Consider the following 27,659-nt stretch of genomic DNA (forward strand, 5'->3'; position numbering starts at 1 on the left):
CAACCAATCAAAACATCCCACATTTGCACACACGTGGAGTGAATCTAAAGTGGGCGATCTCTGGCTATTACTCCTGCAACTTGGAAGTGCTAATCAATAATTCAGAAAAGACACAAGCCATGAAGGGAAGACTGTTGCTGCTAGCTGTTCTGGGGCTCCTGTGTGTGGCAGGTAAGACATTAAATTGTTACTTGCAACTCAATACTCCATGAGCTAGCTTGCAAGTGTTCACATGTTAAAATCGTAATTGAAATCTCTGCATGAATTTATATTAAATGTACATTACTGTTATATTGGACTGTGTGTGCAGGCTGCCGTGCTCAGGAGGAGGATGAGGACACACCCCCTCCCACTGCCGACGATGACCTTGGTGCCAGCAGGGATGGATCACGTACCGACACAGAGGCTGTACAGAGGTGAGGGGTAGTAATGTGTGAGTGGTGTGGTGTGGGTGGTGAAGGAGCTGTGCAGAGGTGAGGGGCCGGGGTAGCAATGTGTAGGTAGTGGTGTGGGTGGTGAGGGAGCTGTGCAGAGGTGAGGGTGGTGTGAGGCTGTGCAGAGGTGAGGGTGGTGTGAGGCTGTGCAGAGGTGAGGGTGGGGAGGGAGCTGTGCAGAGGTGTAGGTGGTGTGGGGCTGTGCAGAGGTGTAGGTGGTGTGAGGCTGTGCAGAGGTGAGGGTGGGGAGGGAGCTGTGCAGAGGTGAGGGTGGTGTGAGGCTGTGTAGAGGTGTGAGTGGTGAGGAGAATTGTTATTAATAATTGGGTTTTTATTTTCATTGTTTACACATCATTTTCGCTTTCTCCTCCTTTCACAACAATTCTCGTGATAATTAGTGTTTTTAAGACCACAAATTCTTACAATTTCAATTGCGATTGACAGTAAATGCCATCATTGCTATAGCGATATACAACCCAGTGATGTGCCCAGTATGTTCAAAGTGGTGGCTTTTTCAAACCCTCAATCTCAATTTAACAGTAGTGAACTAGGCCTAAGAGGTGGGCCTAAGAGGTGGGCCTAAGACTTGGTTTACTATTTGTCTAGAGGTGGGTTAGTACCGACCACCACCAATGTGTACTAACACCCCCTCCGTCCCTCCCTCCAGAGAGGAGGAAGCCATTAAACTGGATGGTTTGAGTGTGGCAGAGATGAGAGGACTGAGAGATAAAGCTGAGAAACATGTCTTCCAAGCTGAGGTCAACCGTATGATGAAACTTATTATCAACTCTCTCTACAGGAACAAGGAGGTGGGTGAAGGGGGTGTGGCCAGCGCAGTGGTGCATGCACGATTGCACATTATAACTGTAGTAAAACTGATGTTTCTCAGAGTAAGGAATTGCCAAATTAGTTGTGGAACTGATGGTCAGTTTTGTGCATTTTTCAACCATTCCCAATTAGCAGCTACCGTTACAAGCAACCCATATATACCCACAAGAGACAAGAGTTACTTAACTTCCAGTCTAAGATTCCTCCCTCCCTCTTGCTCAGATTTTCCTAAGAGAACTTATATCGAATGCATCAGATGCCCTGGACAAGATACGATTCCTCGCCCTCACTGACAAGACAGCCATGGGTACTCTGGATGAGCTCTCCATCAAGATCAAGGCTGACCCTGAGAACAACGCCCTCCACATCACAGACACTGGATTAGGTACGTGGTGATGTGCAGCGTAGGTGTTGGTATTTGAAGGGGGATATTGGGGAAGAAAAGGGGAGAGAGTGTCTCTTAATTAGAATCATTTTATTGTCATTTTCCCACCCACATTTTTAGGCTATACAGTCCAGGGCTGAATTGAGGGGGCAAGGGGGGTACTTCCCCCCCTGGGCACAGTTTTGCCCCCCCCCCCCCCAGGATCTGGCAGATTCATTTGTACTACTATAATTCTGATGACTTCGCCCCTCCTACATTCTTAATTTGCACAGTTCGCCCCCCCTGATCCAAAATCCTGGATGCAGCCCTGCAGTCACGCTTGTATTTCTCCCATTCCCATACAGGTATGACTAGGAAGGATCTGGAACTGAACCTCGGCACGATAGCCAAGTCTGGTACCACTGAGTTCTTTGAGAAACTAGAGGCTGCCTCAGACTCGTCAGCTAGCGATCTGATTGGTCAATTTGGTGTCGGATTCTACTCTTCATTCCTGGGTTAGTTCACAGTGTCCAATTTCATAATTCTGTAGCTTGGTTACATGACACGCTGCCTACTATGAGCAATATCCATCATCTCTCTTGGAAGTATGAGCTATAGTTCCTGGTAACCATAGATTGCTTGAGGATATTATTCTAGCTCTAGTTATCCGATGAAAAGTGATATCTAGATCATGCAGGTGATACCTTTCAAATAATGTGTTTGAATTGGTAGGACCATACTTTTTCAGCCATGGACCATATTATTGTATGGCCAAATTTGCAAATCTTTTTTATCTCTCAAATATGAGCTTTGATGACTACATTATTTTAAGCTTTCAGAAAATTATAATTCAAGTTATGGCAACTGAAATATGTACTATTCCTTGATTCCCCCTCCCCTACAGTTGCTGACACTGTGGTGGTGACATCCAAACACAACGACGACCCAGTCCAGCACATCTGGGAGAGTGATGCCTCACAGTTCACTATAGCGGAGGACCCACGAGGCAACACCCTCCAGCGAGGGACCACCGTCAGTCTGTTCATGAAGGAGGAAGCTAGGGAGTATCTGGAGCCAGGCAAATTGAGAGGTCTGGTGGAGAAGTACAGTCAGTTCATCAACTTCCCCATCTACATATGGGAGAGTAAGGTTAGTAATGTACAAGAGTTGAATTAAAATCCACAATACCAAGAGTAGTTAAGAGTATAATATATATGGAGGGCGATGCAGCGAGAGACCTCTGATCTATACTTACAGCCTCGTCCTGTGGCTAGCAACTGTCACTCGTGCCTGCACACATTGTCTATAGTGGTGTATTGTTAGTATGTATCGTAATAGGACTGAAATTTTACAAGCTAAGAATGTCTCGCTCGGGTTATAGTCCGTTGGTTTGTTTGTTTGTGGACAGCTGAATCTACTTACCTGGATGTCACAGCACTGCGTTTACATAATAGTTAGACACTGTTTTGGAGGTGTCTATGGGATTTAGAAGCCCAAAGGCATTGATTTAGTATCCCGAGCGTAGCGAGGGTACTAAAGTGGCCGAGGGCTTCTAAATCACATGGACACCGACAAAACAGTGTCTAACTCATTTAGATACTAGTGCGCATGCGCAAACCGCTTGACTACAATACAATTACCTGACAACGGAATACTGGTATACTCAGTAAATTTGCAGGTATACTAAGTCCAATAGTATACTAGCCTCGATCCCAGGCCGCTCTTCCTCGAAGAGAGGGCCTGGTATCGACTGTTTGCGCATGCGCCACATAATCCCCAGAAACTGGGGACTCCGGATATTATCGTATAATGCTCAGTAAAACAATGACGTCACAACAAACGGAAGTGGATTGAAGAAAGTGGATAGAAGTCTGATTGTGAAGGCTTCTAGCCTGTGTGATAGCATTCTAATAGCTACCCCTAGCCTGCTATGTTAACAAAGAACTCACAGCCTGCAACCAACAGTGTGGATGACAATCGTCTGAACGGAGGGAAGGCTGACAATAGCCTGTATGGACAGGCCACGCCCATCTGACACTAACCTTGGTGAAAGTCAACTCTATCAGAAAGAAATTGCTGCTGTAACCAATACTGCTCTGTCTCTAGCTAGCTAGCTATATAGCTCTGTGTCTGACTTTTAATATGAAGAGTATTCTTCGTCTATAATTATATAGTAATTATGTTATTCAGGATATAATTTGGGTAAAAATTCAGTTTAATGGAAAACATTACGGGAATATTATCCAATAATTTTGCGCATTCGCAAGAGTCAGTAGCAGGCCTAATAATTAGGCCTTGTGAAGGAGGCTAATAGTATACCTGCTCTGAGGCACTTTTCCCATGTACTTTCCATGTACTTCCCATGTAGATCTTATCAATTAGTGTCTAAAGTATGGATAGCCTCCACACAACAAGTTATTAGTTTAAATAGTGGCAGATTTTGATGTTAAAGCCTCGTTGTCGTATAAAAGCTAGAGCTAGCTACACAGCTGTTATTCGAGGTACCCTATGTATTTGCAGCTGAAGTGATCCTGTACCAGGAACAATGGAACAGGGTCACTAAAGTAGAAAGCTAGAATTATGGTTGTGATTTGTTACTTCTTTGCTTGCCAGGAGCCGGCCATAATTATTTCTAAGACTCCAGTCTTCTCTGCTGTAATCCTTAGTCTACAATGCATGACGATGTCTCGTGTACCACTAAAACCATGTTCTCAAAAGTTTCAGCATGCTTCTAGTCTATTACATGTTACTGTGGATTGCAGTGCACTTGCAGCTAGACTCGCAAGCCATTCCTTTTTCCTAACCACACCCCTTGCCCCGCCCATGCAGACTGAGACAGTTGATGAGCCTATAGAGGATGAGAGTGATGAGGCCACACCCACTGATGAAGGGGAGGGTGACGATGATGAGGACGCTGTAGTAGAGGATGAAGAGAAGGAAGACAAACCAAAGACAAAGAAGGTAGTGTGTGTGTGTGGGAGTGTGTGGGTGGGAGTGTAGATAGTGTGGGTGGTGGGATGTGTGTACTGTATTAGCCATACATCTATCTATGCATACAATTCTTTCCTTGTTCAATAGCAAAACGCAAAAACAACCATTTATAACAATGCAGTAAATACAGTGTTTTCGTACACTTATATTGACCCCACTGACCCCGCCCCCAGGTTGAGAAGACGACGTGGGACTGGGTTCTAGTGAACGATGCCAAACCTCTCTGGTTGCGCAACCCTAAGGAGATTGATGAGGATGAGTATCGGAACTTCTACCGTCTCTTCTCCAAGACCTCGGCCGATCCTCTCGCCAAGATACACTTCACTGCTGAGGGGGAAGTCACCTTTAAAGCTATCCTCTTCGTGCCCGCAGTAAGTGGGCGTGTGTGTGTGTGGAGTGGGTGGTTACGATATCAGTACACAGAGTTTACAATTTCAATACATAATTATGTATTGATTATGTTGTTATTAGGAGCTTTTTGAGAACTATATAATAGGTTGTACAATTGATATAATTAATGTTTGAAATTGCTCTACAGTGTATGTGATCGTTCCCCGCCCACTCACACACACTCACAGACCGCCCCCGCTAATCTATTTACGGACTACGCCAAGGCGACTGATAAGATCAAGCTCTACGTACGACGTGTCTTCATCACTGATAACTTTGAGGACATGATGCCAAAGTATCTGAACTTTGTGCAGGGAGTGGTGAGTCACATGACTAGCTTGTATATATGTAACAGATCATGTGACATCTTTTTTAGAGGTTTTTGCATTGCATCGTAACTGTTGTACTTTTATCCATGATCATAACGAATGGAGTGGGGATTATGGCTTTTCCCCACGTGTCACTATAATTATAACCTTCCCCGCCCCCTTTACATGTGTCACTATATAACCTGCCCCACCCCCTTACAGGTGGACTCTGATGACCTCCCACTCAACGTCTCCCGGGAAATGCTGCAACAACACAAACTGTTGCGTGTGATAAAGAAGAAGCTTGTGAGGAAAGCGCTCGATATGTTCAAGAAACTGGACAAGGAAGACTACGTCAAGTTCTGGAAGGAGTACGGAACAGCTGTTAAACTAGGAGTCATCGAGGACCCCTCCAATAAGACAAGATTGGCAAAACTGCTCAGGTATGTGGTGTGGGTGGAGTGGGTGTGTGTTGGTAGAGTACTAGCTTAGCTGTGCCTATAATAGTTTTCATATAATAATAATTATTGTAATTATGCGTTGCTGATACAGCTTTGATAACCAAGAGTAGACAATATCTTGTTATAACCTATTACAAACGTTCACAATCTATATAATTATACCACACCCACACCACCACACCCCACCCACACCACCACCCCACACCCACACCACCACCCCACACAGGTTCATCTCGAGCAATGACGCTGAAGAACTCACTTCACTGGAGCAATATTTGGAGCGAATGAAGGAGAAGCAAGATCACATCTACTTCATGGCAGCCCCCACTAAAGAAGAGGCGTCTCGTTCTCCCTTCGTGGAGAGGTTGTTGAAGAAGGGATATGAAGTCTTGTACTTAGTGGACCCTGTGGACGAGTACTGTGTGCAGGTGGGTGGGCACTTATTAGAGCTTGTGGGTGGGCGCTTATTAGAGCTAGCCAAAGCTATAGTGTAGTTCCACGATTGCGCTCTTTACATGTCCTTTCTTATGCTTGCTGAACAATTTTATTTTCAACGTTTTTTTTTATTGCCTTCGAACAATTATTTTCAAGTGTTACATGTACTATTGGAGATGCTATAATTTATAACTATATCTTATATGTAACAATTAAATACTGTAGTTAGATAGACTCCCTACTGCTACGAGTATGATAAAGGTTCAGAATTTTGCGTTACAAGCATAGTTTCAAGAATTACCTCTTTTCTTTGTTCTCAGAGCATGCCAGAATTTGAGGGTAAGAAGTTTCAGAACGTGGCCAAGGAAGGGCTTGAGTTTGGAGACGAGGGTGAAGGCGCTAAAGAACAACTAGAGGAGTATACAGAGACGTACAAGCCTCTCACTGATTGGCTGAAGGACGATGCTTTGAGAGAGCTCATTGACAAGGCAGTAGTGTCTAATAGACTGACAGACTCACCGTGTGCCCTCGTGGCCAGTCAGTACGGATGGTGAGTGGGCGTGTGTGTGGAGTGGGTGGTAGCTACGTGTATATAAGTATCGTAGTGTGTGGTTTAATGCATGGAATGTGTTTGTGTGTGCGCGTCTATAGCTTTACTCTATTATTGATGTATTGTGCAGGTCTGGAAACATGGAGAGGATCATGCAGGCACAGGCCTACTCCCAGGGGAAGGAGTCCAAGTAAGTCACTCACTCAGTACCAGGTACTACTACTACCTACATGTCGTGTGTTTTAGCCTATATGTTATATGCCTTGTGTATGGAGCTACTTAATGCATCTCTTAGTTTATCTGTAACTCCACTGTAACACTGTCTATACATGTACATTGTACAAGTTATTAACCCCCCCCCCCCCACACACACACACACACACACACCCTCACCCTCACCCTACACTCACACACACACCTCCCCCCCACACACACACACCCTCACCCCACGCACAGCTTCTATGCCACTCAGAAGAAGACGCTAGAGATCAACCCTCGACACCCTCTCATTAAAGAGCTTCAACGTCGTGTGGGCGCTGATGAACAAGATGAAACCACGAGTGACCTCGCTCGTGTACTCTACGAGACGGCAGTCCTAAGGTCAGGGTTCACGCTCAAGGACTCTGGAGATTTCGCCATGCGTATTGAGCGTATGCTAAGACTGAGTATGGGAGTGGACCTGACGACAGAGGCAGAGAAGGAGGAGTTTCCTGATGAAGAGGAGGAGGAGGAAGAGGAAGTGGGGGATGATGAGGGTAAGCCCCTGTCATTAGTGGGTGGTGGGGATTCCCCTGTCATTAGTGGGAGGAGACTCCCTTTGTAATGTGTTTTATAGCTTTGGTAGTGCTTGTTGTGTGTATTATACATTGTGTTGTATACAGCCCTCTGTTGAGGGAAGGCTTAATAGTACAATCGTACTTAGTTTTACCATTTCTTTACAGACGAGGAAGACAGTGATGAGGACAGTAGTGATGACAGTGATGAGGGAGGTGATGAAGGAGAAGAAGAGGACACTGAGTCCGAGGGTGAAGAGCAGGTGTGTACTCTGAACCCCACTAGTAGTCACTGTATACCAGAGCTTATTATGTCCCGTGTGTAGTGTTTTCACCCTCAGTTTATAGGCCACCTCTTTTGCATCTGTTAGCTTTTTGCATACACGTGTACAATTAGTAGCCTCAGTTATAATTATTTCTAGATAATAATAACGTTATATACCCCCACACCCACACACACACACACACACATGTTACACTTTCCCATACCCACCCACACACCCAGGCTACTAATGAGGAGGATGAGTCTCCCTCGAAGGATGAGCTCTGATTGGCCAGTTAGACACGAACATGTACGCATGCAGAGACCTGTTGTACTGTCAGTATTTATAGCTAGTGCAACTGACTATTAGGCAAATTTTTGATTCTATTGAGTAAGTTTTATTAAATACGTACTAATGTGAACATGATAAGTAACCATGCACCCCTCTCATTAAAGAGCTCGATCCAATGTCGTGTGTGCTGATGAACAACCACAAGTGACCTTGCTGATCATGTACTACTAGCCTATAGATCGCAGGCTGCACTTTCTTTTCATCATGGGAGGCTATATTATAGTGAAGGAGGATAATTATTACTAGGAGACATAAGTTTCACCCATGTAGCGTGTGGGTTATAAACCGGAGCTGTAGTGGGTGGCCAATTAAACTCACTTCCTGCTGCCTTTCATTAGGTAACAGCCCTCCTGCTGCCTTTAATTAACGAGTGTTGCAAGCTGCGCTGTGCTAATGCCTCTCGCCATGTTATGCTTTCGCTCAAGAGTGTTAGAGTGTTAATTAAATATAGTAGAAGGAATAAGCTATAATGAATTAAGTTACCTTCATGCTTTCACTCTCACAGGCCGGTTCGAGGAGCTTGAGCCGGGGGAGCAAGAGAAGATGGAAAACAAGGCATTCTTGTTTTACATGCATGCATGCATCTTTGTTGTTAGTGCGGCCTGAGATCGAGGCTAAAAGATTCCCTTCCTCCTACGTTATTTCCTGTAGTCTTTCATTAGATCACAGCCCTCCTGTAGTCTTTCACTAGATCACAGCCCTCCTGTAGTCTTTCATTAGATCACAGCCCTCCTGTAGTCTTTCATTGTGATAGTCGACAGCCCCGGCTACAGTGGTAGTTTTTTTTTTAACTCACTAAAAGAAGTTTATGCCGATTAATAATTACACAGAAACTATATAGAGCTAATATTAATCTGTAACCTAGTCTATGAACAAACGTATATACATAATACAAACAAAAGAGTACTATAGCGTGTGGGTTATAAACGGGGTGTGATATGATATGATAGTGGAAACGAAGTTAATAGTCTCACACTGCCTCTCTTTGTATGGATGCGTTCTGTGGAGATAATTATATGCAGTTGCAAAAAAATCCGTTCCATGGAAACTTTTTTCTTTCAACAATGATTTAAGAAAAAGAATATTGACTTGCATAGCCTGGGGGGCATGCAGATGCAACACAGTGGCTATATATATATAAGGTAGATTGAAATCTGTACGTAGACTGACAGGAGGATTGTTAATTCCTCGCAATACGGTATCGGTGCACGGTTGGTGCATGTAGAGGATGGGGGGGGGGGGTGAAACCCTGGTAGTGTACGTATCATAGTATTGTGTGCGTACGTCTTATCAGCTAGACATAATAATAATTATAGGTACAGTAACATGTACTGATACTGCTCTGTAGTACATAGGTGTGTGGTGTAATGTAATACTATTATGTATGCATAGACTACTTCATGCATGTATGTGTACATAGACATAGCCAAGTGGGTTGCATTTGTATATATATGGCTATGTCCATGCACAAAGCAAAAGCAGCTGTTAAACTTTACATGGTGAAGTCATCCTTACAAGTTAGTTACTGAGTGGCCTGATGAAGCAAGTGGTCTAGCTGTGGTCATGCTGACGATCTCACCTCACAATCTGATTCACTGTATATGCCTATAATATCATAGTGGTCAATATGTTTCTGACCACCTCTCATGTTCGTTATCCCAGGTGCTCCCATGTACCTGCAAAACTGGCCATATTTGATATTGATATTTTTATTCCATGCATGCTAGAGTATATAAAGGCAGCGTTTAGTCTTTGCAGTCACAAGCAGCAAATTGTCTCCGCAATCTCTCTCTCTTCATTCAAACTCTCAGCAAATCTCAATTAAGGAACAGCAGCAGCAATGGCTATGGCTAAGGACCCAACAACATATGGCGGCCGAGGTGGCAACCTTTTCGATGATGGTGTCGAGAACGTGAACATTGTTGGAATTCGCACTGTGAACATTCGATCTGGAAACCAAATGGATGCCATTCAAGTGGACTATGTGCTCTCCGATGGCTCTGTCTACAAAGGTCCCTTTCATGGTGGCTGTGGAGGATCTGCCTCAACAATCACTCTGGCTAATGGCGAATGGATCTGCAAGGTGGAGGGGAAGACCAACGGCAGCCTCGTCGATCAGCTGACCTTATCCATCAAGAATGCAGCCGGTACTATCAGGAAGGAAGGACCGTTCGGAAAAACGGGAACAACTGTTTTCATGAAAGAAGGAAATATCGTCGCTCTTCATGGAGGGGCAGGAGACCTTCTCGATCGCATTGGATTCTACGATTTGGAAGATTTGGCTCGTCCTATGTCCAAGTCCAGGATTTTCGGTGGATCTGGAGGCGGGACTTTTGACGATTTCGCCACTGAATCTGGCATTGTTGGAATCCAGAAGATTTACATTCGTGCAGGAAACCAAGTGGACGGGATTCAGGTTGTCTATCGGCTTGCTAATGGGCGGACCTGGACCAGTGGCCGACACGGGGGAGGCGGTGGAACAGCCTACTCCTTCTCTGTCGGAGTGGGCGACTTCATTTCCAAAATTGAGGGCAAGACAAACGGAACACTGGTTGATCAGCTTACCTTTACTGTGACCAAGGACAACGGCTCTACAACAATTCATGGCCCCTACGGCAGAACTGGGAAAACTCCTTTCTCTGTGGCAGGGAATGTTGTCGCCCTCTGTGGCCGTGCTGGCAATCTCCTCGATGGTGTCGGCTTCTATTTGTATGCGCCACTGACAAGGAGCAAACAATTTGGAGGAAGTAACGGAGATGCTTTCAACGATGACCCCAACACGCTCACTCTCCCTGAGGCTGGCCCTGGTTTGAAGATCTCCAAGCTGTACATCCGATCCGGCAACCAAGTGGACAGCATTCGAGCTGAGTATGTTGCCCTCGGAGGAAGCGTTGTCATTGGTCCTTCGTTTGGTGGCACTGGCGGGTCTCCCCAAGTCATGGACGTGGGAATGGACGAAGTAATCGAGAAGATGGAGGGGATGACAAATGGTCAGCTCATTGATCAGGTTACCTTCACCATGAGGAACACCAAGGGAGTGAGACGCACTGCCGGGCCCTATGGTAAGACTGGAAAGACACCATTCTCTGTCACTGCTCCTAACGCCATCCACGGATTCTATGGCCGGGCAGGAAACCTCATAGATGCTCTTGGAGTCTACTACAACTGAGGCTAGAGAAAAGTGAAGAAAAGTGAAAATAACATTGTTTAGAATGAGACTATATTTACTATCTGTCTATAATAGCTAGAATTGATTTTGTTGATCTTGAATTGAAGAATAATTATTGTGTCAAACTGAGTGAAGAACACTGTCCTTTGCATAATTATTATAATTATTATGTATATTGTTGTCGACGTCAAGAGACAATATTCGAGACAGTATATACATAAACCTAACAACCGTGCATTATTTCATGGCCTATCATACTTCCTATTCCCTGCTATCTGCTGCCTGTCTTTTAGTATTGCATGCATGCGTGGTGTCCATTTGCTGCCTGTCTTTTAGTATTGCATGGTGTTCATTTGCTGCAAGTTCCTCTGGCCGCCCCCCACCTCCTCCAGCCCCATGCACATGTGCCAATGTGACAAGTTACAAACTGCTTGTTTTGTGTACTTTGTGATGACTTTGTCAGTTTGTAATGTTGGTAATTTAATTTGGCAAAGATAAACTAAGCTCTTTCTTCCTGTATAAGATCTACATTAATGAAAGGCAGCAAAGAGGATCTTTGCTGCCTTTCATTAGGTAGCAGCCCTACCTATACTGTCTTTATTTTTTATAAATAATCCATCTGCATGTAGTACAGTTCAGTGTGTACAATATATATTTTTTTCTTTAATGGGAGCATGAGGTGCGTACCAACTAGCAGCTGAGAGCTAATATTAAGGTATATATTTATAGTAAGCTTATAGCGTATAAATTAACAAGATGTGTGCCCTAAAGTACTTTTTGGAAAACGCAGTATAGGTCCACGCATGCATGCGTTACTAAGAGCAACAATCCTGTACACGTCTTATATAAAAATAGGGGCCTATGAATACATCAACAAATTAAAGTCCATCCATAATCGTATTCATTTTTGCCAACATCGTACTCATACTTACATAAAAGCAGGAGTACTCCTGCTGAAGTGCTGAGAAACTATATAATTATGTATGTACACAAGACAAATCTACGTTATAAGAGTGCATAGGGTGTGGCTTCACAAATAAATTGACTGACAATAATTATTAACTAATTATAGATCAAACATAATTTATAATGTTTTATACATAATTTTATAGTGCATACTAGAAAATTAACAAAAAAGCAACTCCTATCAATCGATTACTTATAGATCATTTCTTGCAGAGCACCTCCACTATAGCTTGAACTCCGCCCTCTCCCACTCCGTTCAACACAGCTAGACGACCGTCAAACATCAAACTTGTCATTGACGACCTCTCTGTTACGAGCGGTGGCAATGAGTGGAATCGTTTCCCTTGGTAACGAAAGGCCTCGCTAGTGTTCATTGGTCGCAACTTGTCACCCCCTAGGCCCCCGGCAACCACAAGTCGACCGCCAACAACACCGTAACCAGCGTCAGAACGTATCTCTTGCATATCCTTCACGCGTGACCACATATCGTCATGGATACTGTATTTCTCGACCACTTTGCACACCCCCACCAAAGGAACGAGACCACCCACCACGTAAATCTCGTCTTTAATACCTATCACATTATAGAAGACACGCACGGACACCATCGGAGTTAGCTCCTCCCACTGTTGTGTGTCCAGATCAAACATTTCCATCGCTTGAACAGGTTTCTTGCCATCACGTCCGCCAACAACATACACTTTTCGATCGTGTACGTAGCCACCACACGAATAACAGGAGGTGGGCTTATCAGGGAGAGCTAGCCACACTCCTCGATCGAAATCGTATGCTACGCTCTGATTGCAATCAATCTTGTCGGTCCCTCCCAAAACGTAGATCTTGTCGTCGACTAGAGCGATGTAAGGGCCGACCACACCCTTGGGGAGGGGGGCTATCTGCGACCACTTCTGTGAGTCGATATCGAAACAGTCCACTTCCGGCACTGTGGCCTGCTTGTCTGTGACTCCACCTACAAGATAGATCTTGTTCTCACGGACTATTGCTTTGGTACAGGCGGCCCTGTTTCGTGGCATAGGGGGGAGAGCCGTCCACTTCTTGTCAGCAAAGCTATACACCTCAGCCTCATTGATGGGTTTACCTTCTTTCTCACAGCCACCTGCATGTAATAAAGGGGTGGATGAACACTAGGCATAGTGGGATGGATGAGCACTAGGCACAGTGGGGTGGACGAGCACTAGGGTAATTTATACAACACAATAATAAATACAGTAGCACTGTATTTATACTGTGGCATGTATTGTGACATTATAATTATGTATACCTGGTACGTATATATAGCCACCCTCAACCTCAGTTTATATAATTAAGTACGTATCGAGTTCCTGTGATCAATAGAAATTCAATACACATATCAAAACCATAATACTTAGACTAGGATGGACCCACTCGTATCATACAGACACCAGTGTACAGAGGCACACACTGTAGCTAATAAGGGGACGTACCCAGCACATAGAGCTTGCCCTCGTGATAGGCAGCCACAGAGTAGCAGCGTGGAGTAGCCATGTCAGGCAGCCGCTCCCACTCGTAGTCCTCCAATACTCCTCCTTTACTAGCCATTGTACAGTGCAGCACGGTCACTCTGTCTCTAGTACTAGTACAGTAGCAGCTTAGTCAGTTTTTAATTTTGCAGCTGATGAGCCCCTCCCCCCCACGCCTTCTAATTATTCTTTGACCGCATGGCCTACTTTGAAGTGAAGCTCAAAGAACTTTTATAGTTTAGAAGCTATCTCTCTGTCTCTGGGTGTTGAATGGATGAGTGTGTGCTGCCAGGTGTGAGGGAGTCTGCTCAGTTCATAGCCAGCACTGCCTCTCACGTGATCATTGAGGAGGATGGTGTACACAGAGCAGCAGAGATGGTGAGGACACCTGTACCTGGTACATACAGTACAGATTGTTGAGGTCCCACAATAGCCAGCTGCATACTTGCTGACAAACCTCCTCCTGATTGCGGATACTGGAATGGAGTATTTAATACAATGGTTACAGCCTGTCAGTCGTAGCCTAGCCAATAACGTCATTAAAATTAATGATTAGGCCACTCCAAGTGATACTCTGGTTTCTGGTCCACCGCCCGCATCAGATTTTATTCTTGGATTCTATCTCATTATTGGATTTCTATCTCATTATTTCTACTACGCATGCGCAGAATGGTCCATGTGGGTATGAAATAGTGTGATAATGATATTCATTTGCAAAATAATGAGATTCATAAGGTGAAATTGATAATGACATAATGAGAAAAACCGCCCGCCCGCATGTAATTAGAAAAACTTCAGGACCAGAAACCAGAGTGTCACTTGGAGTGGCCTTATACGGAGTGTTGAGTCCCCCAGGCCAATAGCCGGCCGCATTGTTCCTTTATAATTATTGTGGAACAGAGCATAGCTGTAGTTACTTAATACAATCATAAATTATCACATAGCTAATCAGTGCAGTATAAATGTAACGTCATAATTATGTCATATTCATAATTGATTTCAATGCAGCTCCTCCCCCACTTGTCGGCCCCCTCTGACCACACCCACTCTCCTGACCCCCTGGAGCCGACAGGTCTCACTGACAGTGAACTATTAGAGTGGATATTCCTATTGGACACGCTCAACTTCTGCTTCTGGTCTGACACCACCACCCTCTACACTGTTAATTATAGAGGTACCTAATCAACCAGCACCAGTGGGTTGTAGTAGTCGTTTGTTTGTTCATCTGTGTATTCTGAGTTTGCTCCCATGGATAGCCTCCACATAACAAATTATTAGTCAAATTTTCATGTTAAAGCTTCGTTGTCGAGCAAAAGCTAAGAAGCTTGAACTTGCACATTGGCTGCATGGCTATAGCTACAGGCAGCCCAAGACACCCTACGTATTTACAGCTGAAGTGATCCCGTACCAGGAACAATGGAACAGGATCACTAAAGTAGAAAGCTAGAATTGTGATTGTGGTTGTTGTTTCCTGATCCTAGCTCCAGAACATACCACAAAAGCCATTATAGCTTCTTTGCTGTGATCCTAGTCCACACAGTGCATGTCTCATACTACTGAAACTCTATTCTCAGCATGCTAGCCTCTAGTCTATACTGAAACTCTATTCTCAGCATGCTAGCCTCTAGTCTATACTTGATCTTATTGCTCCTGTTATTCGCTGCTTTGCCAGCTTCCATGCTCATACTACTGCATTTATTATAACACTCTTCTGGTGTCGTAGATTGATTTTTTTTATTCGTGTCAACAGCCGAGGGTTAGCACTTCAGTGCTCTAGTACCCAGTACAAGTTATGGTTGTTCAAAAATGCAGCTATTTAGTGTTAAAATATTATAGGTCCCCTTCATTTTGAAAGTACTAGAATCAGCTCAGGATTCTGATGGTCCAAATTCTGAAAGCTTAGAAGAAATGGTGTGCTTTTTTTTTAACACATAATCTGAAAGGCCTCTCTCTAAGCTTTCAGAAAATTGAACCAACGAAACTAAAAGTTATGGCCGCTCAAAAATGCTTTTAACAGTAGATCCCCTTGAAAGTAAACTAGTTGAAGGATTTGCTGATTTGCTGATTTTCTGAAAGCTTATAAAGAGCTCTTTCAGGTACATGTGTGCACAACCCTAAATAATTTCCTATTTTCAGGAGAATACCGTGGGCTATAGGCCTACACTCCTGACTATAGCCCACGGTATTTAGCAAGAACAGGCTAAAAACTGTGTTCTGAGTGAAGCCAAAATCTAGGTAACTCTGTATAGTCATATTTTTGTTCGTCAATAATTAGGTGTGTTTGAACCTTGAACCCTTTCCCACCCCCCTCTAGGTCGTAACTGGACTGGATATCGTTCTCTGTGTGCTGCGCTGTGTAGGGCAAAGGAAGACCTTCACCTGCCAGTACACAAGCCGTTATTTTATAGCTCTATTACCATGGACACAATGAAGAAGATATTCCGTTCTGATTCCAGTGAGGAGTTGCCGCTACTCGAGGAGAGGAGGACCAACCTCCACCAGGCAGCGAGCGTCTTGAACAAGGTGTGTGAGTTGTGAGTGTGTGGTGTGGGTGTGGGTGTGGGTGAGAAGGCAGCAAGGCTACTCAACAAAGTGTGTGTGTGGGGGGTGTAGGTGTGTTCTATGTGTGGAGTATTGGTTGCCTATAAAGATCTGTGAAGAGTTTAAGATTTGCTGTACAGTACTAGACAGTACTCTTGTATATACTCGTACATGTGCAATTGTATTGTCCAAGCAATTGCCCACATCCATGTTACATTAATGTACCCTCCTCCCTCCAGCACTTCAGTGGCAGTGTGTGTGAGCTGGTCTCCAGTGCTGGGCACAGTGCTCAGAGGCTAATGCAGCTGTTGGTGGAGCACTTCAACAGCTTCAGGGACATCTCCACATACAGGGGACGCTCAGGTGAGTGGGTGTGGTCTGGAGCCTTGGTAATAAATTGAAAGTAGGCCTTTGGAATAATTATATGCATTTATGGAAACACACACAGTACTAAAGTTAACCGTCAATGGTTTGGATTCATTCAGCTGCCATAACTTGAATCCAATGTAGGATTTTCTGAAAGCTTAGAAAAAAATAGTTCAAATGGTGTCATCAAAAATCATATTTGAGAATTTACCGATTTGGCAATACCATGAATAATAGCCCATGGTCCAAGGCCGAAAAATGACAAATTAAGGCCCCGACAAAATTTTGGATTAAAACACATCATTTGAAAGGCCTCTTTCTAAGCTTTCAGAAAATCCTAAAATATTTGACATTGGATCAACGGTACTCGAGTTAATGGCTGTTGAAAGATGTTCAACTTCATACCCCCTCTAGCAGAGGATGCACATCCAGGGGAGGCACATTGTACCCCCCTGGACTAAGTTAGTTGTGTATGATAATTATATTCAATTTGTTTGAGCTCTTAACTTTAATTATGCCTCGGTGCGCATGCGCAAGCGAGGTATACGGTAGTATGGATTGTAATTTGTGAATTTGCAAAATAATGCTTCGTTCTCGAGTTATGCCTAGTTTTGCTAATACTTGGAATGCTATTGCAGCCTTTTCAAAAGAGCATGTAGCCAAACTTATTTACCGAGTGTTGCTACTCTACTTAGTAGTTAGCTCTGCACTAGAACGCTAGCTATTGGTAGCTGCAAGGCTCTGCTGATGGCAGCCGAACTGTTGGCATCGATCGTTTTTAACAACAATCATGGTCGATCATTACCCACTCTTTGAGTTTGCATCAAAAATCATATTTGAGAGATTGCCAATTTGGCGATACCATGGTATTTCCAAATTAGCCTCGGTCCCAGCCCCTCTGACTAGAGGGCCTGGTAACCACCGTTTGTGCATGGGTGGATTCAATAGTAAATTTGTTAGTAAAACTCTTTGTAGTTTATCAATTAACCTTTTGTACTATGGTCACCCACGTGGTTGATTAGTGTCAAGAGAGAGAAATCGCCATCACAACTCTAGGCTCATACGAGGAGCACTGATCTTACTGAGATGGCATCAAACAAACGTCTGGAAGCAAGTAGATTTGCCGGAGCCGGTCGGTACTGACAGAAAAACGCCTACCACTCTACCACAGTACAAAAGAAGACAAAATCTGACTTTTCAACACTGGAGAGAGCTTGAGCAAGAGCAGAACAGAAGTAGAAGCCATCACAACAAAACTAGTCACTAGTCTAGGTCGTAAATGTTGTAAGTAGCTGTGTTATTAATTTATTAAAACTGCTGTGATTTGTGCAATGACATCATTGTAAAATATACAATATACTGACTAATTTACTAAGATATCTCGATCCCTAAGAATCTTGGGGCAACTGACACATGCGCAGACAGTGTATACCAGGCCGTCTTTCTCAATTGAGAGCGGCCTGGAATCGTAATGTACTATCAATGTTAATATTTGAAAGATACCAATTTCGGCCCTATACCATGGATCATTAAAGCCAAAAAATGACAATTATGGATCCGGCGAAATATTAATTTTTAAATACACACACACAGTTTCTTTTCTAAAGAGAGCTCAGATATTTCCGGCTGATGTGTGGGACCGATTTGGTGGGCGTGGCTTTGGAGAGTTCAATGATATTCACACTCTGACCATGTTTGCCGACTACAGGTGATTATAATTTCAGCTGTTTTGATAGCAAACTCATAATTTGTGTTCATGCCGCTTAGTAATCGCACACTCCCTCCCAGGGTCCCCCAGAGCCTCCTATATATGGGCGTCCTGACCTACGACTCTGAGTTGCTGAGACGACTGAGGGCGGGGGATCACCTGGCTGCAGGGGGAGAGAAGGAGGCAGAGATCAGGGGGTGCTCCATCTGGGCCATCGAGGTGGGTCCTGATCATTAGGGTTATTGGTCAGTGGTTGCTTTCCAAATATTTTTTCTCTGCTTTTCTTTCAGCCGTGCATAGTTCTCCCCCACATCACACACACACACACATCCCACACTTACACGCCTCACACACACACACACATACACACACACCATCCCACACCACAGCTGATCAAGGAGCAGATGATCTCTCTAGCGAGGGAAGCGTCCCTCCATTGTGAGCAGACTGACCTCTCCTCTGTCAAGATCGACTACTATCTCTGGAACTACGCTAAAACCCACGCCTCTGACATGAACTCTCACCCCATACACAGAACAAACACTATCTTCTACTAGTTTACCATGTTTGTGCATGTACATAAAATTAATACTTCCGATAATAATTATTGTTATCAAAATTTTTAATTTCCTCTACGTAGTAAAGGCCTCGTGTAAACGGGGCTTATGAGCCATATTCCATACTTCCCGGGGGAAGTATAATCCGGTTTAATCCGGTTTAATCCGGGTTGGATTCTAATAATAAATGCGATGATATACGTCCATCATACTTCCCTGGGGGGAAGTATAATCCGGTTTAATCCGGGTTGGATTCTAATAATAAATGCGATGACGTACGTCGATGCAACCGCTCTATAAAAAGGTTTGCACTCCCTATTCTTTCATATATGCTAACAGACGAAGACAGAAATTTGATTTCTCTCCTCAAAACACAATTTTCCTCAAAATTCGAACGTTGGAAGATACGACGCAATCAACCAAAGAAAAAACAGTTTGCAATTCTTTTGTATCGTCCAGATATGTTCAATACAATGCAGCAAGATACAGATATAGATAAAGTGTTTCTTGAAGACATCAGACAGGGCTTTTCACACCCCTACTACTGTGCTGCTGTGCCTCGACCTCGTACAAAGCCAAGACTTGGCCCAAGTGATGACAAATTGTGTTCTGAAAGAATCATCCTACCCTCGCTCATGCGCTCAGTAGATCTACATGAAGTGATGAATGATGATGCTCAGAACATCTACCTGTACACATACTATGAGCCTTGCCCAGATTGTGCTGACATTATTTTGGACTTTGTTGATACTCATCGAGACGGCTTTAATCTTCTTATCGTTGGATGCACTGAGTTATATCTTGATCCCCAAAAGAAGGGTATAACCAAGTCCAAGTTTGATGAGTGTGACAAGATAGTGCTGATACAAATCTAGGCACTAAACTCACGATGGACTGAAAACTGAATATAATATTACTCTGGTAAGTAGTATAGTATAGCTAGAATATCAGTAGTGTAAGTATAGTATAGCATTAGCAGTAATGAACAGTCTTTATGTGAGCTTGTAAATTTCATAGATCGTTCACCGAGCCCCACCTTCTCTCTGATGTCAACAGTATCAGGGGGTGGACCGTCTGATGGAAGTGGGTCTCACTGTCCAACGATGACGGAGTAAAGTTTGTGATGTGTACCTGGTATCACACTCACACTAGCTGTGCAGTTCTAAAGAGATACCTGGTGACAATAGGGCTGATGGTTATACAATGTATACCAGAGGCGATGGTACACCTTATCAAAACAAACTCACACTAGCTGTGCAGAGATACCGGTGACAATAGGGCTGATGGTTATACAATGTATACCAGAGGCGATGGTACACCTTATCAAAACAACCAAATGATACCCACGATGTACCTCTTGGGTGGTAATGGAAAGCATCGTTATAATAAATTATAGTAATACATGTATGTATTGTACTTCAAATTGATATATCTTAGCACTGTTACATTCATATGATGTGAAAATCAAGCTTAGTCAAGCCTTTATACCATAATAATTATTATGATAGGCTGATCCATAAAAAAAATTTTTGGGATTTATCTCATGGCCGGGCATTTAAAATGATAAAAACGGGTGGGCGTAATAACCGTGGTTGCTATGGCAACACATGTTGCACCATTTTATTCCTTGTTGTATGGGCATTCTATTGGTATATGGTTGCTAGGCATTTTATTGCTCTGGAAACCCGATAGAGAATTTACAGACATTTCACTTCACTGTTAATTAAGAATCCGACGGTTAAAGGGTTAATTAACCAAATTCAAATATTTTCATTCGCAGCTAGCTAGCTCTTGCTTGGTCTGAGCTCCTTGTAATCGAGTTCCTTCGCAGCCAGGTATGGTTCAATACTAAAATTAGCCTTTGCTAGAGTCAATAATCCTTCTTTTCACGATCATTTTATGGAAAATATACGGGGTGTTACCCGCCCACTATGACGTGGACAAATCTGATTGGCACTGCCAACATTCTGGCAGTGGTCCACGGAATTGCTGCAATAGTGACCAGACGTTCCCTCCCTCCCACATCTGCTCGCGAGACTACTGATCATTGAAGGTTGGAGTTCTAGTATAATAATCAGTGGTTGCTTTCCAAATCTTTTTTCTTTCTTTCTTTCAGCCATGCATAGTTCCCCCACATCACACACACTAACCTCCCCCCCACACACACACACTCCCACACCACAGCTGATCAAGGAGCAGATGATCTCTCTAGCGAGGGAAGCGTCCCGTCCCTTCATTGTGAGCAGACTGACCTCTCCTCTGTCAAGATCGACTACTATCTCTGGAACTACGCTAAAACCCACACCTCTGACATGAACTCTCACCCCATACACAGAACAAAAGCTATCTTCTACTAATCAGTTTGGCATGTTTGTTAATATACATAAATTCTGTAAGTGTTAGCAATTAAGCACAACAAAATCTTTTAAAATTGTCATCTTAGCCTCTTCTACTATAATTATTTGAGTCCAGCCTCTGGCAGAGGAGGCACTGTATACCATCCAGGGAGAGGTACATTGTCCCTGGACTAAGTTAGTGTTTTTTTATGAGTATATACATTATTGAGTTTGACATAATAATAAATTGTTTATTATTATGTCATTATTATTTATACATGTACTTGAGCCATAACCCACCGGAACTGATTTACATGGCTTCCATGCGTACACGTACAGTACATACTGTACTGCTTATAGTCTGCCGCGTTTCCAGGCCATAAAACGGAAAGTGATTTCGACTGGAGACAAGGATATTGCACATTAATCATTTGTACACTGATTGTGCGTAGATACTGACATCATTTGAGTGCTACAGTAGTATATAGCATAATAGCTACATAGACACGGGGATGAGGCTACAGTTGTGTCCATAAAAGGTATTAATAAAGTGACAATTTTGCATGAAAATTAGAATAATGCAAAATCAAGTTCCTTCGTCTGATTCGTCTATAAGTTTGGTTCTCTCGTCACCTCCCACCACCTCCCCTCCACCACCCTCCAGCACACTGTCCTCCAGGGTCCACACCTGCACACATATAGGGGGAGGGTATAATAATGATGTGTTCACTACATGTACTAATTATACATGGGTCACAGTTTCTATTGACACTCTTTAGAGTTATACATGTGTACAGGTGATCTAACCTCAAATCGTCCCATTTTCTCTGAGCTGTTGGATCCTGATCGACCTCTGACCTCTGTCTCCTCTCCTGCTGGCTCCAGACTAGTGGGCGTCGCCTCATCCCACTCATCACTGAACACAAGACGCCCACTCCTACACACGCGAAAATTATAATAATTATATTTTTTTGCGTATATTTTTACAGGGATCTAATGATCTTTTTGAGGCCACTATTATGTATAAGGACACACTTTCTAACTTCTCCCGAAGCTCCGTTCTCTTCGTCAGCGCCACGCCCCCTCTGGTTGCTATTGACAACAGTCGGTATGGCCCCAGACAGCGGAGAGAGGTCGTCGTCAAGTGCATCTTGGTTACATATGGACAGCTCATTCCGAATAGCAGAGTCACGAAACTTCCTATCAAATGAAAACATACAACATTTCAAATCAAGGAAGTAAATTGGTGATTATCTGGGCTTACAAAGTTCTTGTTGGGTTGAATTCAAATCTCTTGTGTCTGTACTGACTTGACCTTCGCCATGAGCGCACTCTAGGCCTCGCACAACAAACACACTGTCCCATAGTTTTACTGCTGTTATTTTAATTTCAGCACTACAAAAATGCTGGTTCAAAGGTCAATCCAAAGAATAAATGTGTACTATTTAGAAAATTGTTTACCCACATGGCTACTAAATTGTACTGACTTATTAAAGTTCCTAAAATGGATAGCAGACGTGCCTCTGCTCAGGCTACCCCCAGCAACACTGTAATAGCAGCAGCTAGCTCTACAAGTCAAAACACCTCCTCCAGTAAGAAAAAGAAGAAAGGTATGAAAAATACTAGCCCTGGAGCACAACCCACTGTCATGGCGAAGAGTGCAAAGGTAAAAAAGGCAAAGGTGTCGCATACTACCGTGGGACTGCTTATGGCTCGATCACCATGGTTACGAAAGGATAACATCTACCTTGGCGTGCTGCAGAAACACTCAGTGAGTCTTGAGTAATTATGCTGAGTCAGCAAATAATATTCTGCGTCTCCGTCCATAAATGCAAATGCAAATGCAGCAAATTAGAATTAAATATCTCCATCAGCCCCTCCCCTTTTTCTGCAGGTGCTCCATTTCCACGGTTGTGTACAGTTACAAGTGCTGGCCGGACTCATACACTGCAATGGCTTCATCATCAAGCCCACCCCCACTTATCACACACTCTATTCTCCGCCCACCTCCCCCTCACTGGCCCTATCACCTTTGGACCCTCAGATGCAGGTCAGACCACACAATATATTTGATCTCGTACCATTATAAAGCAAGATTTACAGCATTATATTGTTTATTGTTTTTTTCAGGATGATGAATTCGATGCGTACTTGGCTCCATTCCGAGACAGAGATAGTCTCCACTTCCATTCCAGTTCCAAAGAACCCTCTCATCCCAAACCAAAGTGCAACGGCAGCGGATGCCTACACGTGGACATTGGTACACCATGCACTAGATGCACTAGATACTAGAGTAGTTCTGCAAAACATTTTAGTCTAAGTATACGCTAAGTCAATCTCAACTTTTAATTGTTGAGTAACTAGAACTGTCGGGTATACAGTAAGTATAATAAGTACTTCCCCCTATTTTGTTTACTTTCGACCTTTAACCTCTGTAGGTTTGGAGGATGCTAACCAATTGAACCTGCTTATTCGTAAGGACTGGAGTGATATGACAGCCCTAGTGTTGCTGAGGGCAGTGGAGGGTTGCCTAGTGCCGCTACTCAACCACTGGACACACCCACTACCCATACTAGCTGTAGTAAGTGATGTCTGATCTATATAGTACCGTATAGCGAGTAATTAATTTCTTTGGTGCAAAATGTTGTATGAACGACCCCATTTAAATATTCGTACAGCTCAGGATAGTGACGTTGACATAATTATTGCGTGGAATAATTTTATACTTAATTTTCATATGATGCCCTACCATACAACAAAATGTTCACCATACAAAATAACCCGCTATACGTTACATACTATATACATCTACTAGTTACTATAACTGCTTACACATGTTTATAGGCCCAAATACATTTACCAAGAACTGTACTAGTGTACTGTGTAACAGCTCTGACTGAAGGAGCGTGTTTTATGGGCCTAATCTACTAAGAACCATAATTTTATACTACATACAGTACAGTGTACACTTCCTAGACTCAAGGATTCTTTTATTGATAAGTGGGCCGGGATGGAGGGAGAAAGAGTGCATGGGGATATTCTATATAATTATGTGTTTGTATTCATCCTTCCAGCCTTCTCAAGTGGTGCAGGGATTTCAGACTCTGACTGTTACTGAGACCAAGAAGAAACTTGCTCTCCCCCAGGAATATATGGAGGTGGCCTGGGAAGTGGCCGCCAATGATGGTGAGAGTGGGCGGTTGTGTGTGTGGGCAGTTGTGACTGTGTGTGTGCAGGTGCGAAGGTGCTAGTGTGTGGACCTGGGAACAGTGGTAAGTCAACACACTGCCGTTTCCTCATCAACTACATGCTCAATAGGTAAAGAAGTTTCATAACCAGCACACAATCACGTCATGCATGTACATCGATCATCTGTATCTTTTTCCCCGCTCTCTACCTCCCCCCCCCCCTCCTCCGCTATTGTAGGTACCCGCGTGTGTGCTACCTTGAGTGTGACCTGGGTCAGCCAGAGTTCAGTGTACCCGAGGTCCTCTCCCTACACATCATCACTGCCCCACTCTTCGGACCACCCTACACACACTTCAGGAAACCATACAAGTGAGGAAATTGCTTCTAAAATACAGTTGTTAGTGAAGCCTCTAATTAGCAGGGGCAGGACAAACTCACCCTCTCGAACACCAAATTAATATGCCTTAGTAGTAAACTAGGCCTAAGAGGTGGTTATTGTTAGTCTAGAGGTGGTTAGTACCAACCACCACCACCGACCAGTGTGGGCACATCACTGCGCTGCTATAGTATTCCTAATTTGTTTATGTGTATTACTGCCTTCCTCTCTTGTCAGATCCTATTACTACGGTGACAAGACCCCCGAGGCTGACCCTGAGTATTACCTTAGTTTATTGACCGCCCTCCACCAGCACTTCATTGAGGGGGTACGATCTAGTGACCCCTCAATACCCCTCGTCATCAACACGTGTGGATGGGTAAAAAGTACGTCACTCACACACACCCTCACACATCACACATCTCACACACTCTGGCATCACACATCACACCCTCACAGACATGGGCGTCCAGTTGTTCCTAGACACTGTACGAGTTCTCACGCCCACACACATCGTCAGAATTTTATTATCTCCAAAAATCAATATTCTTGAAGATCTACCGTTATTAACCCCTGCATTCCTCAATTCTGGATCAGGTCTGTTCAGAACACCAGATATCGAAGTAAGCTCTAAAAAACTCTCACTATCTGTTATGTAATAATTATAGGCTCCGTCCAATCAGAGTGCAGTTACCCCTGGTGATAATGATGATGATGATGTCATAATGTACGCTTCCAGTGACGAAGCTTTGTCTCTTAGTGAAGAGTCCAGGTCAGTGTGTACAACCTTGTTGACCTTTGAACTTCAACCTTTGTAAATTGTTACCCTAGCGATGACCTCTCTTCAACCTCACCCTCGTCTGATGAAGACAGCAACAAATCTGACCAATCAGAGAGCTCGAACAGCGACCAGTTACATAGTGACAACGAGCGACGAATCAGACGCAAGAAATTGAGAATGTCGGGAGCTAGCTACACCGTACATGGGGGGCGTGGTCAAGCCCAGCCGAGAAAACATATGATCTCTATGGCCCAGCACATAGCGAAGGGCTGGATAGAGTCCCCACCCTATAAAGTGCGTTATCTCAACACCTTGGCTGAACACTCTGCCAAGTAAGTGTAACTAACATATGTACACCACAGACTATTTTCCCACTTTTGTGTGCACTGTACATGTCATTGTGCATTGTGTTCTACTGTGAAAAGTCTGTCATACAAAATTATGTTGTGGTAGTAATAAGGTATGGCAATAATTATGAACCAACAACTTTGCTCCTGAAAAGGTGTTCATTTTTATGAAGATGACGAACTGATTGTCACTCAATACAGGAATTCCAAGGAGACTAGAAGGCTTGGGTACATTGCGTACTTCAGTGGACTGTTTCCATTGGCTAATGATATTGCCAAGCAACACGGCCTCCCGGATCCCCATAGCAACATCCTCCGATATGCCCCGCCTCTTGAGATACCATGGAAGGATGTAGCAGTCCACGTCATACACAAAAATGTAAGTTGTAGTTTTTTAATTTTGTAACTAAAATGAATTGTTCACGTATGTTTCTCTACCGGCTAGGTGCTCAACAGCCAGTCATTGTACGCTCTGAATGGGAAGATTGTGGTCCTCGGTCGAGTTGACACGAAAGAGGTGAGTATAGTTGTTATTGCTACATGTTAGAACTTCACCCTCCACACACACACGCGCGCAGTTTGCGGAGAGGGACCCTGGATCACCTGATCTCCCTCGATTCCTCAAATCAGACACTCCACTCATTGAATTCATTGGACTGGGTGAGCTGTGTGGGTGTGTGTGTAAGCAATTTCGCAAAGGTTGTAATTATAATTATAGCCTTGCATCCTTTTCCTAGTAATTTTTCTGGTAGCTGTATTATTAGTAGTATGGCGAAGAGTGCAATACGGGATGAATAGCACGAGTAACAAGCAATGCATACTATTGATTGTTAATCGTTTGTGATGCAGTTTCAGTAAAAAAAATTTGCCGCAGCCGTTATTCGAACGTGCGGTCGTCAAGGCAGTAATTGCACGTCGTTAATGATGACGTGCAATTACTGATACGCGATTAATCAATGTACGAATCACAGTGAATAGTAGGACAACATGCGATTCATGTAGAGCACTAAAGTGCAAACCCTCGGCTGGTGACATGATTATAAAGAAACCAGAAGAGTGATGTAATACAGTGCATGTAGTGATGAATGACTGAGCTGTCTAACACAGCAACTCAGGAGCAATAAAACTAAACCAGACTGGAGGCATGCTGAAACTGACATTGAGAACAGAGTTTTAGTTCTAGTGTACATGAGGCATGCACAGTGTAATAATTATCTTTGAGAGCCCATAATTTGTGTTTATAATTATATTGTCCATTTTTAAAACTGCAATCGATTGAAGGTTGCAAAGTAAATGTTTGAACTTTGATAATCCCCACACACACACATGGCACAGGAATTCTCCGAGGTGTGGACATCAAAAGAAAAGTGTTTTACGTGACCTCCCCAGAGTGTAACTCCACCCATTCACTCGCTAGAGTCAACACCATCGCCCTTGGCAATCCAGACAACCTTGACCTCTACACCTCTCAAAAGGTACCACATTTATTTATGCATTATTTTGTTACTATATACCCCATGCAGACTGAAGCCGAGCAGCCTTATATGGTAAAGGGTTACCAGTCCCTCCTCGGAACGTTCTCATGGAAATTATCTTAATAAATTTGTTGTTCGTAATTTGTGTAATATTACGTATGTTTAGAATTGTGTTATGTTACGAATATCTATCCCATA

General features: G+C 43.6%; 6 protein-coding genes across 7 annotated transcripts; 4 read left to right on the forward strand and 2 right to left on the reverse strand.

Annotated features, from left to right (window-relative positions):
• The first annotated feature begins 9 nt into the window (after positions 1–9).
• Positions 10–8,208, forward strand: LOC135347093 (endoplasmin-like). The gene is made up of 16 exons (XM_064544970.1): positions 10–171; positions 311–416; positions 1,102–1,243; positions 1,485–1,647; positions 1,992–2,141; positions 2,531–2,775; positions 4,456–4,587; positions 4,791–4,988; positions 5,196–5,327; positions 5,538–5,758; positions 6,003–6,204; positions 6,532–6,761; positions 6,892–6,951; positions 7,218–7,516; positions 7,703–7,797; positions 8,040–8,208. The coding sequence occupies exons 1-16, from the start codon at positions 120–122 to the stop codon at positions 8,082–8,084; spliced, it is 2,472 nt and encodes an 823-aa protein (XP_064401040.1). The 5' UTR covers positions 10–119; the 3' UTR covers positions 8,085–8,208.
• A 1,715-nt stretch (positions 8,209–9,923) lies between these two features.
• On the forward strand, positions 9,924–11,446 carry LOC135347099 (uncharacterized). The gene has a single exon (XM_064544975.1). The coding sequence runs from the start codon at positions 9,989–9,991 to the stop codon at positions 11,315–11,317; it is 1,329 nt and encodes a 442-aa protein (XP_064401045.1). The 5' UTR covers positions 9,924–9,988; the 3' UTR covers positions 11,318–11,446.
• Positions 11,447–12,195: 749 nt separating this feature from the next.
• Positions 12,196–13,884, reverse strand: LOC135347109 (kelch domain-containing protein 8B-like). Its single transcript, XM_064544984.1, has 2 exons — positions 13,750–13,884; positions 12,196–13,400 (listed from the first exon to the last, which is right to left on the reverse strand). Exons 1-2 carry the CDS (start codon positions 13,862–13,864, stop codon positions 12,484–12,486), a joined length of 1,032 nt encoding a protein of 343 aa, XP_064401054.1. The 5' UTR covers positions 13,865–13,884; the 3' UTR covers positions 12,196–12,483.
• A 52-nt stretch (positions 13,885–13,936) lies between these two features.
• On the forward strand, positions 13,937–19,030 carry LOC135347110 (queuosine 5'-phosphate N-glycosylase/hydrolase-like). The gene is made up of 7 exons (XM_064544985.1): positions 13,937–14,163; positions 14,794–14,959; positions 16,100–16,308; positions 16,566–16,689; positions 18,286–18,400; positions 18,481–18,619; positions 18,790–19,030. The coding sequence occupies exons 1-7, from the start codon at positions 14,056–14,058 to the stop codon at positions 18,955–18,957; spliced, it is 1,029 nt and encodes a 342-aa protein (XP_064401055.1). The 5' UTR covers positions 13,937–14,055; the 3' UTR covers positions 18,958–19,030.
• Positions 19,031–21,688: 2,658 nt separating this feature from the next.
• On the reverse strand, positions 21,689–22,701 carry LOC135347111 (uncharacterized). The gene is made up of 4 exons (XM_064544986.1): positions 22,558–22,701; positions 22,329–22,493; positions 22,101–22,230; positions 21,689–21,981 (listed from the first exon to the last, which is right to left on the reverse strand). The coding sequence occupies exons 1-4, from the start codon at positions 22,656–22,658 to the stop codon at positions 21,880–21,882; spliced, it is 498 nt and encodes a 165-aa protein (XP_064401056.1). The 5' UTR covers positions 22,659–22,701; the 3' UTR covers positions 21,689–21,879.
• A 93-nt stretch (positions 22,702–22,794) lies between these two features.
• On the forward strand, positions 22,795–27,650 carry LOC135347106 (polynucleotide 5'-hydroxyl-kinase nol9-like). 2 transcript variants are annotated; one of them, XM_064544981.1, is made up of 16 exons: positions 22,795–23,064; positions 23,188–23,343; positions 23,424–23,553; positions 23,732–23,874; positions 24,368–24,479; positions 24,530–24,611; positions 24,720–24,851; positions 25,096–25,244; positions 25,318–25,481; positions 25,527–25,630; positions 25,690–25,971; positions 26,188–26,365; positions 26,432–26,503; positions 26,565–26,646; positions 27,322–27,461; positions 27,510–27,650. In XM_064544981.1, exons 1-16 carry the CDS (start codon positions 22,798–22,800, stop codon positions 27,582–27,584), a joined length of 2,268 nt encoding a protein of 755 aa, XP_064401051.1. In that variant the 5' UTR covers positions 22,795–22,797; the 3' UTR covers positions 27,585–27,650. The 2 variants fall into 2 exon arrangements, with proteins under 2 accessions (XP_064401051.1, XP_064401052.1); XM_064544982.1 differs by having other exon boundaries at positions 25,542–25,630.
• The last annotated feature ends 9 nt before the right edge of the window (positions 27,651–27,659 follow it).

This window comes from Halichondria panicea, chromosome 13, assembly GCF_963675165.1.
Source record: "Halichondria panicea chromosome 13, odHalPani1.1, whole genome shotgun sequence".
NCBI classification, from domain to species: domain Eukaryota; kingdom Metazoa; phylum Porifera; class Demospongiae; order Suberitida; family Halichondriidae; genus Halichondria; species Halichondria panicea.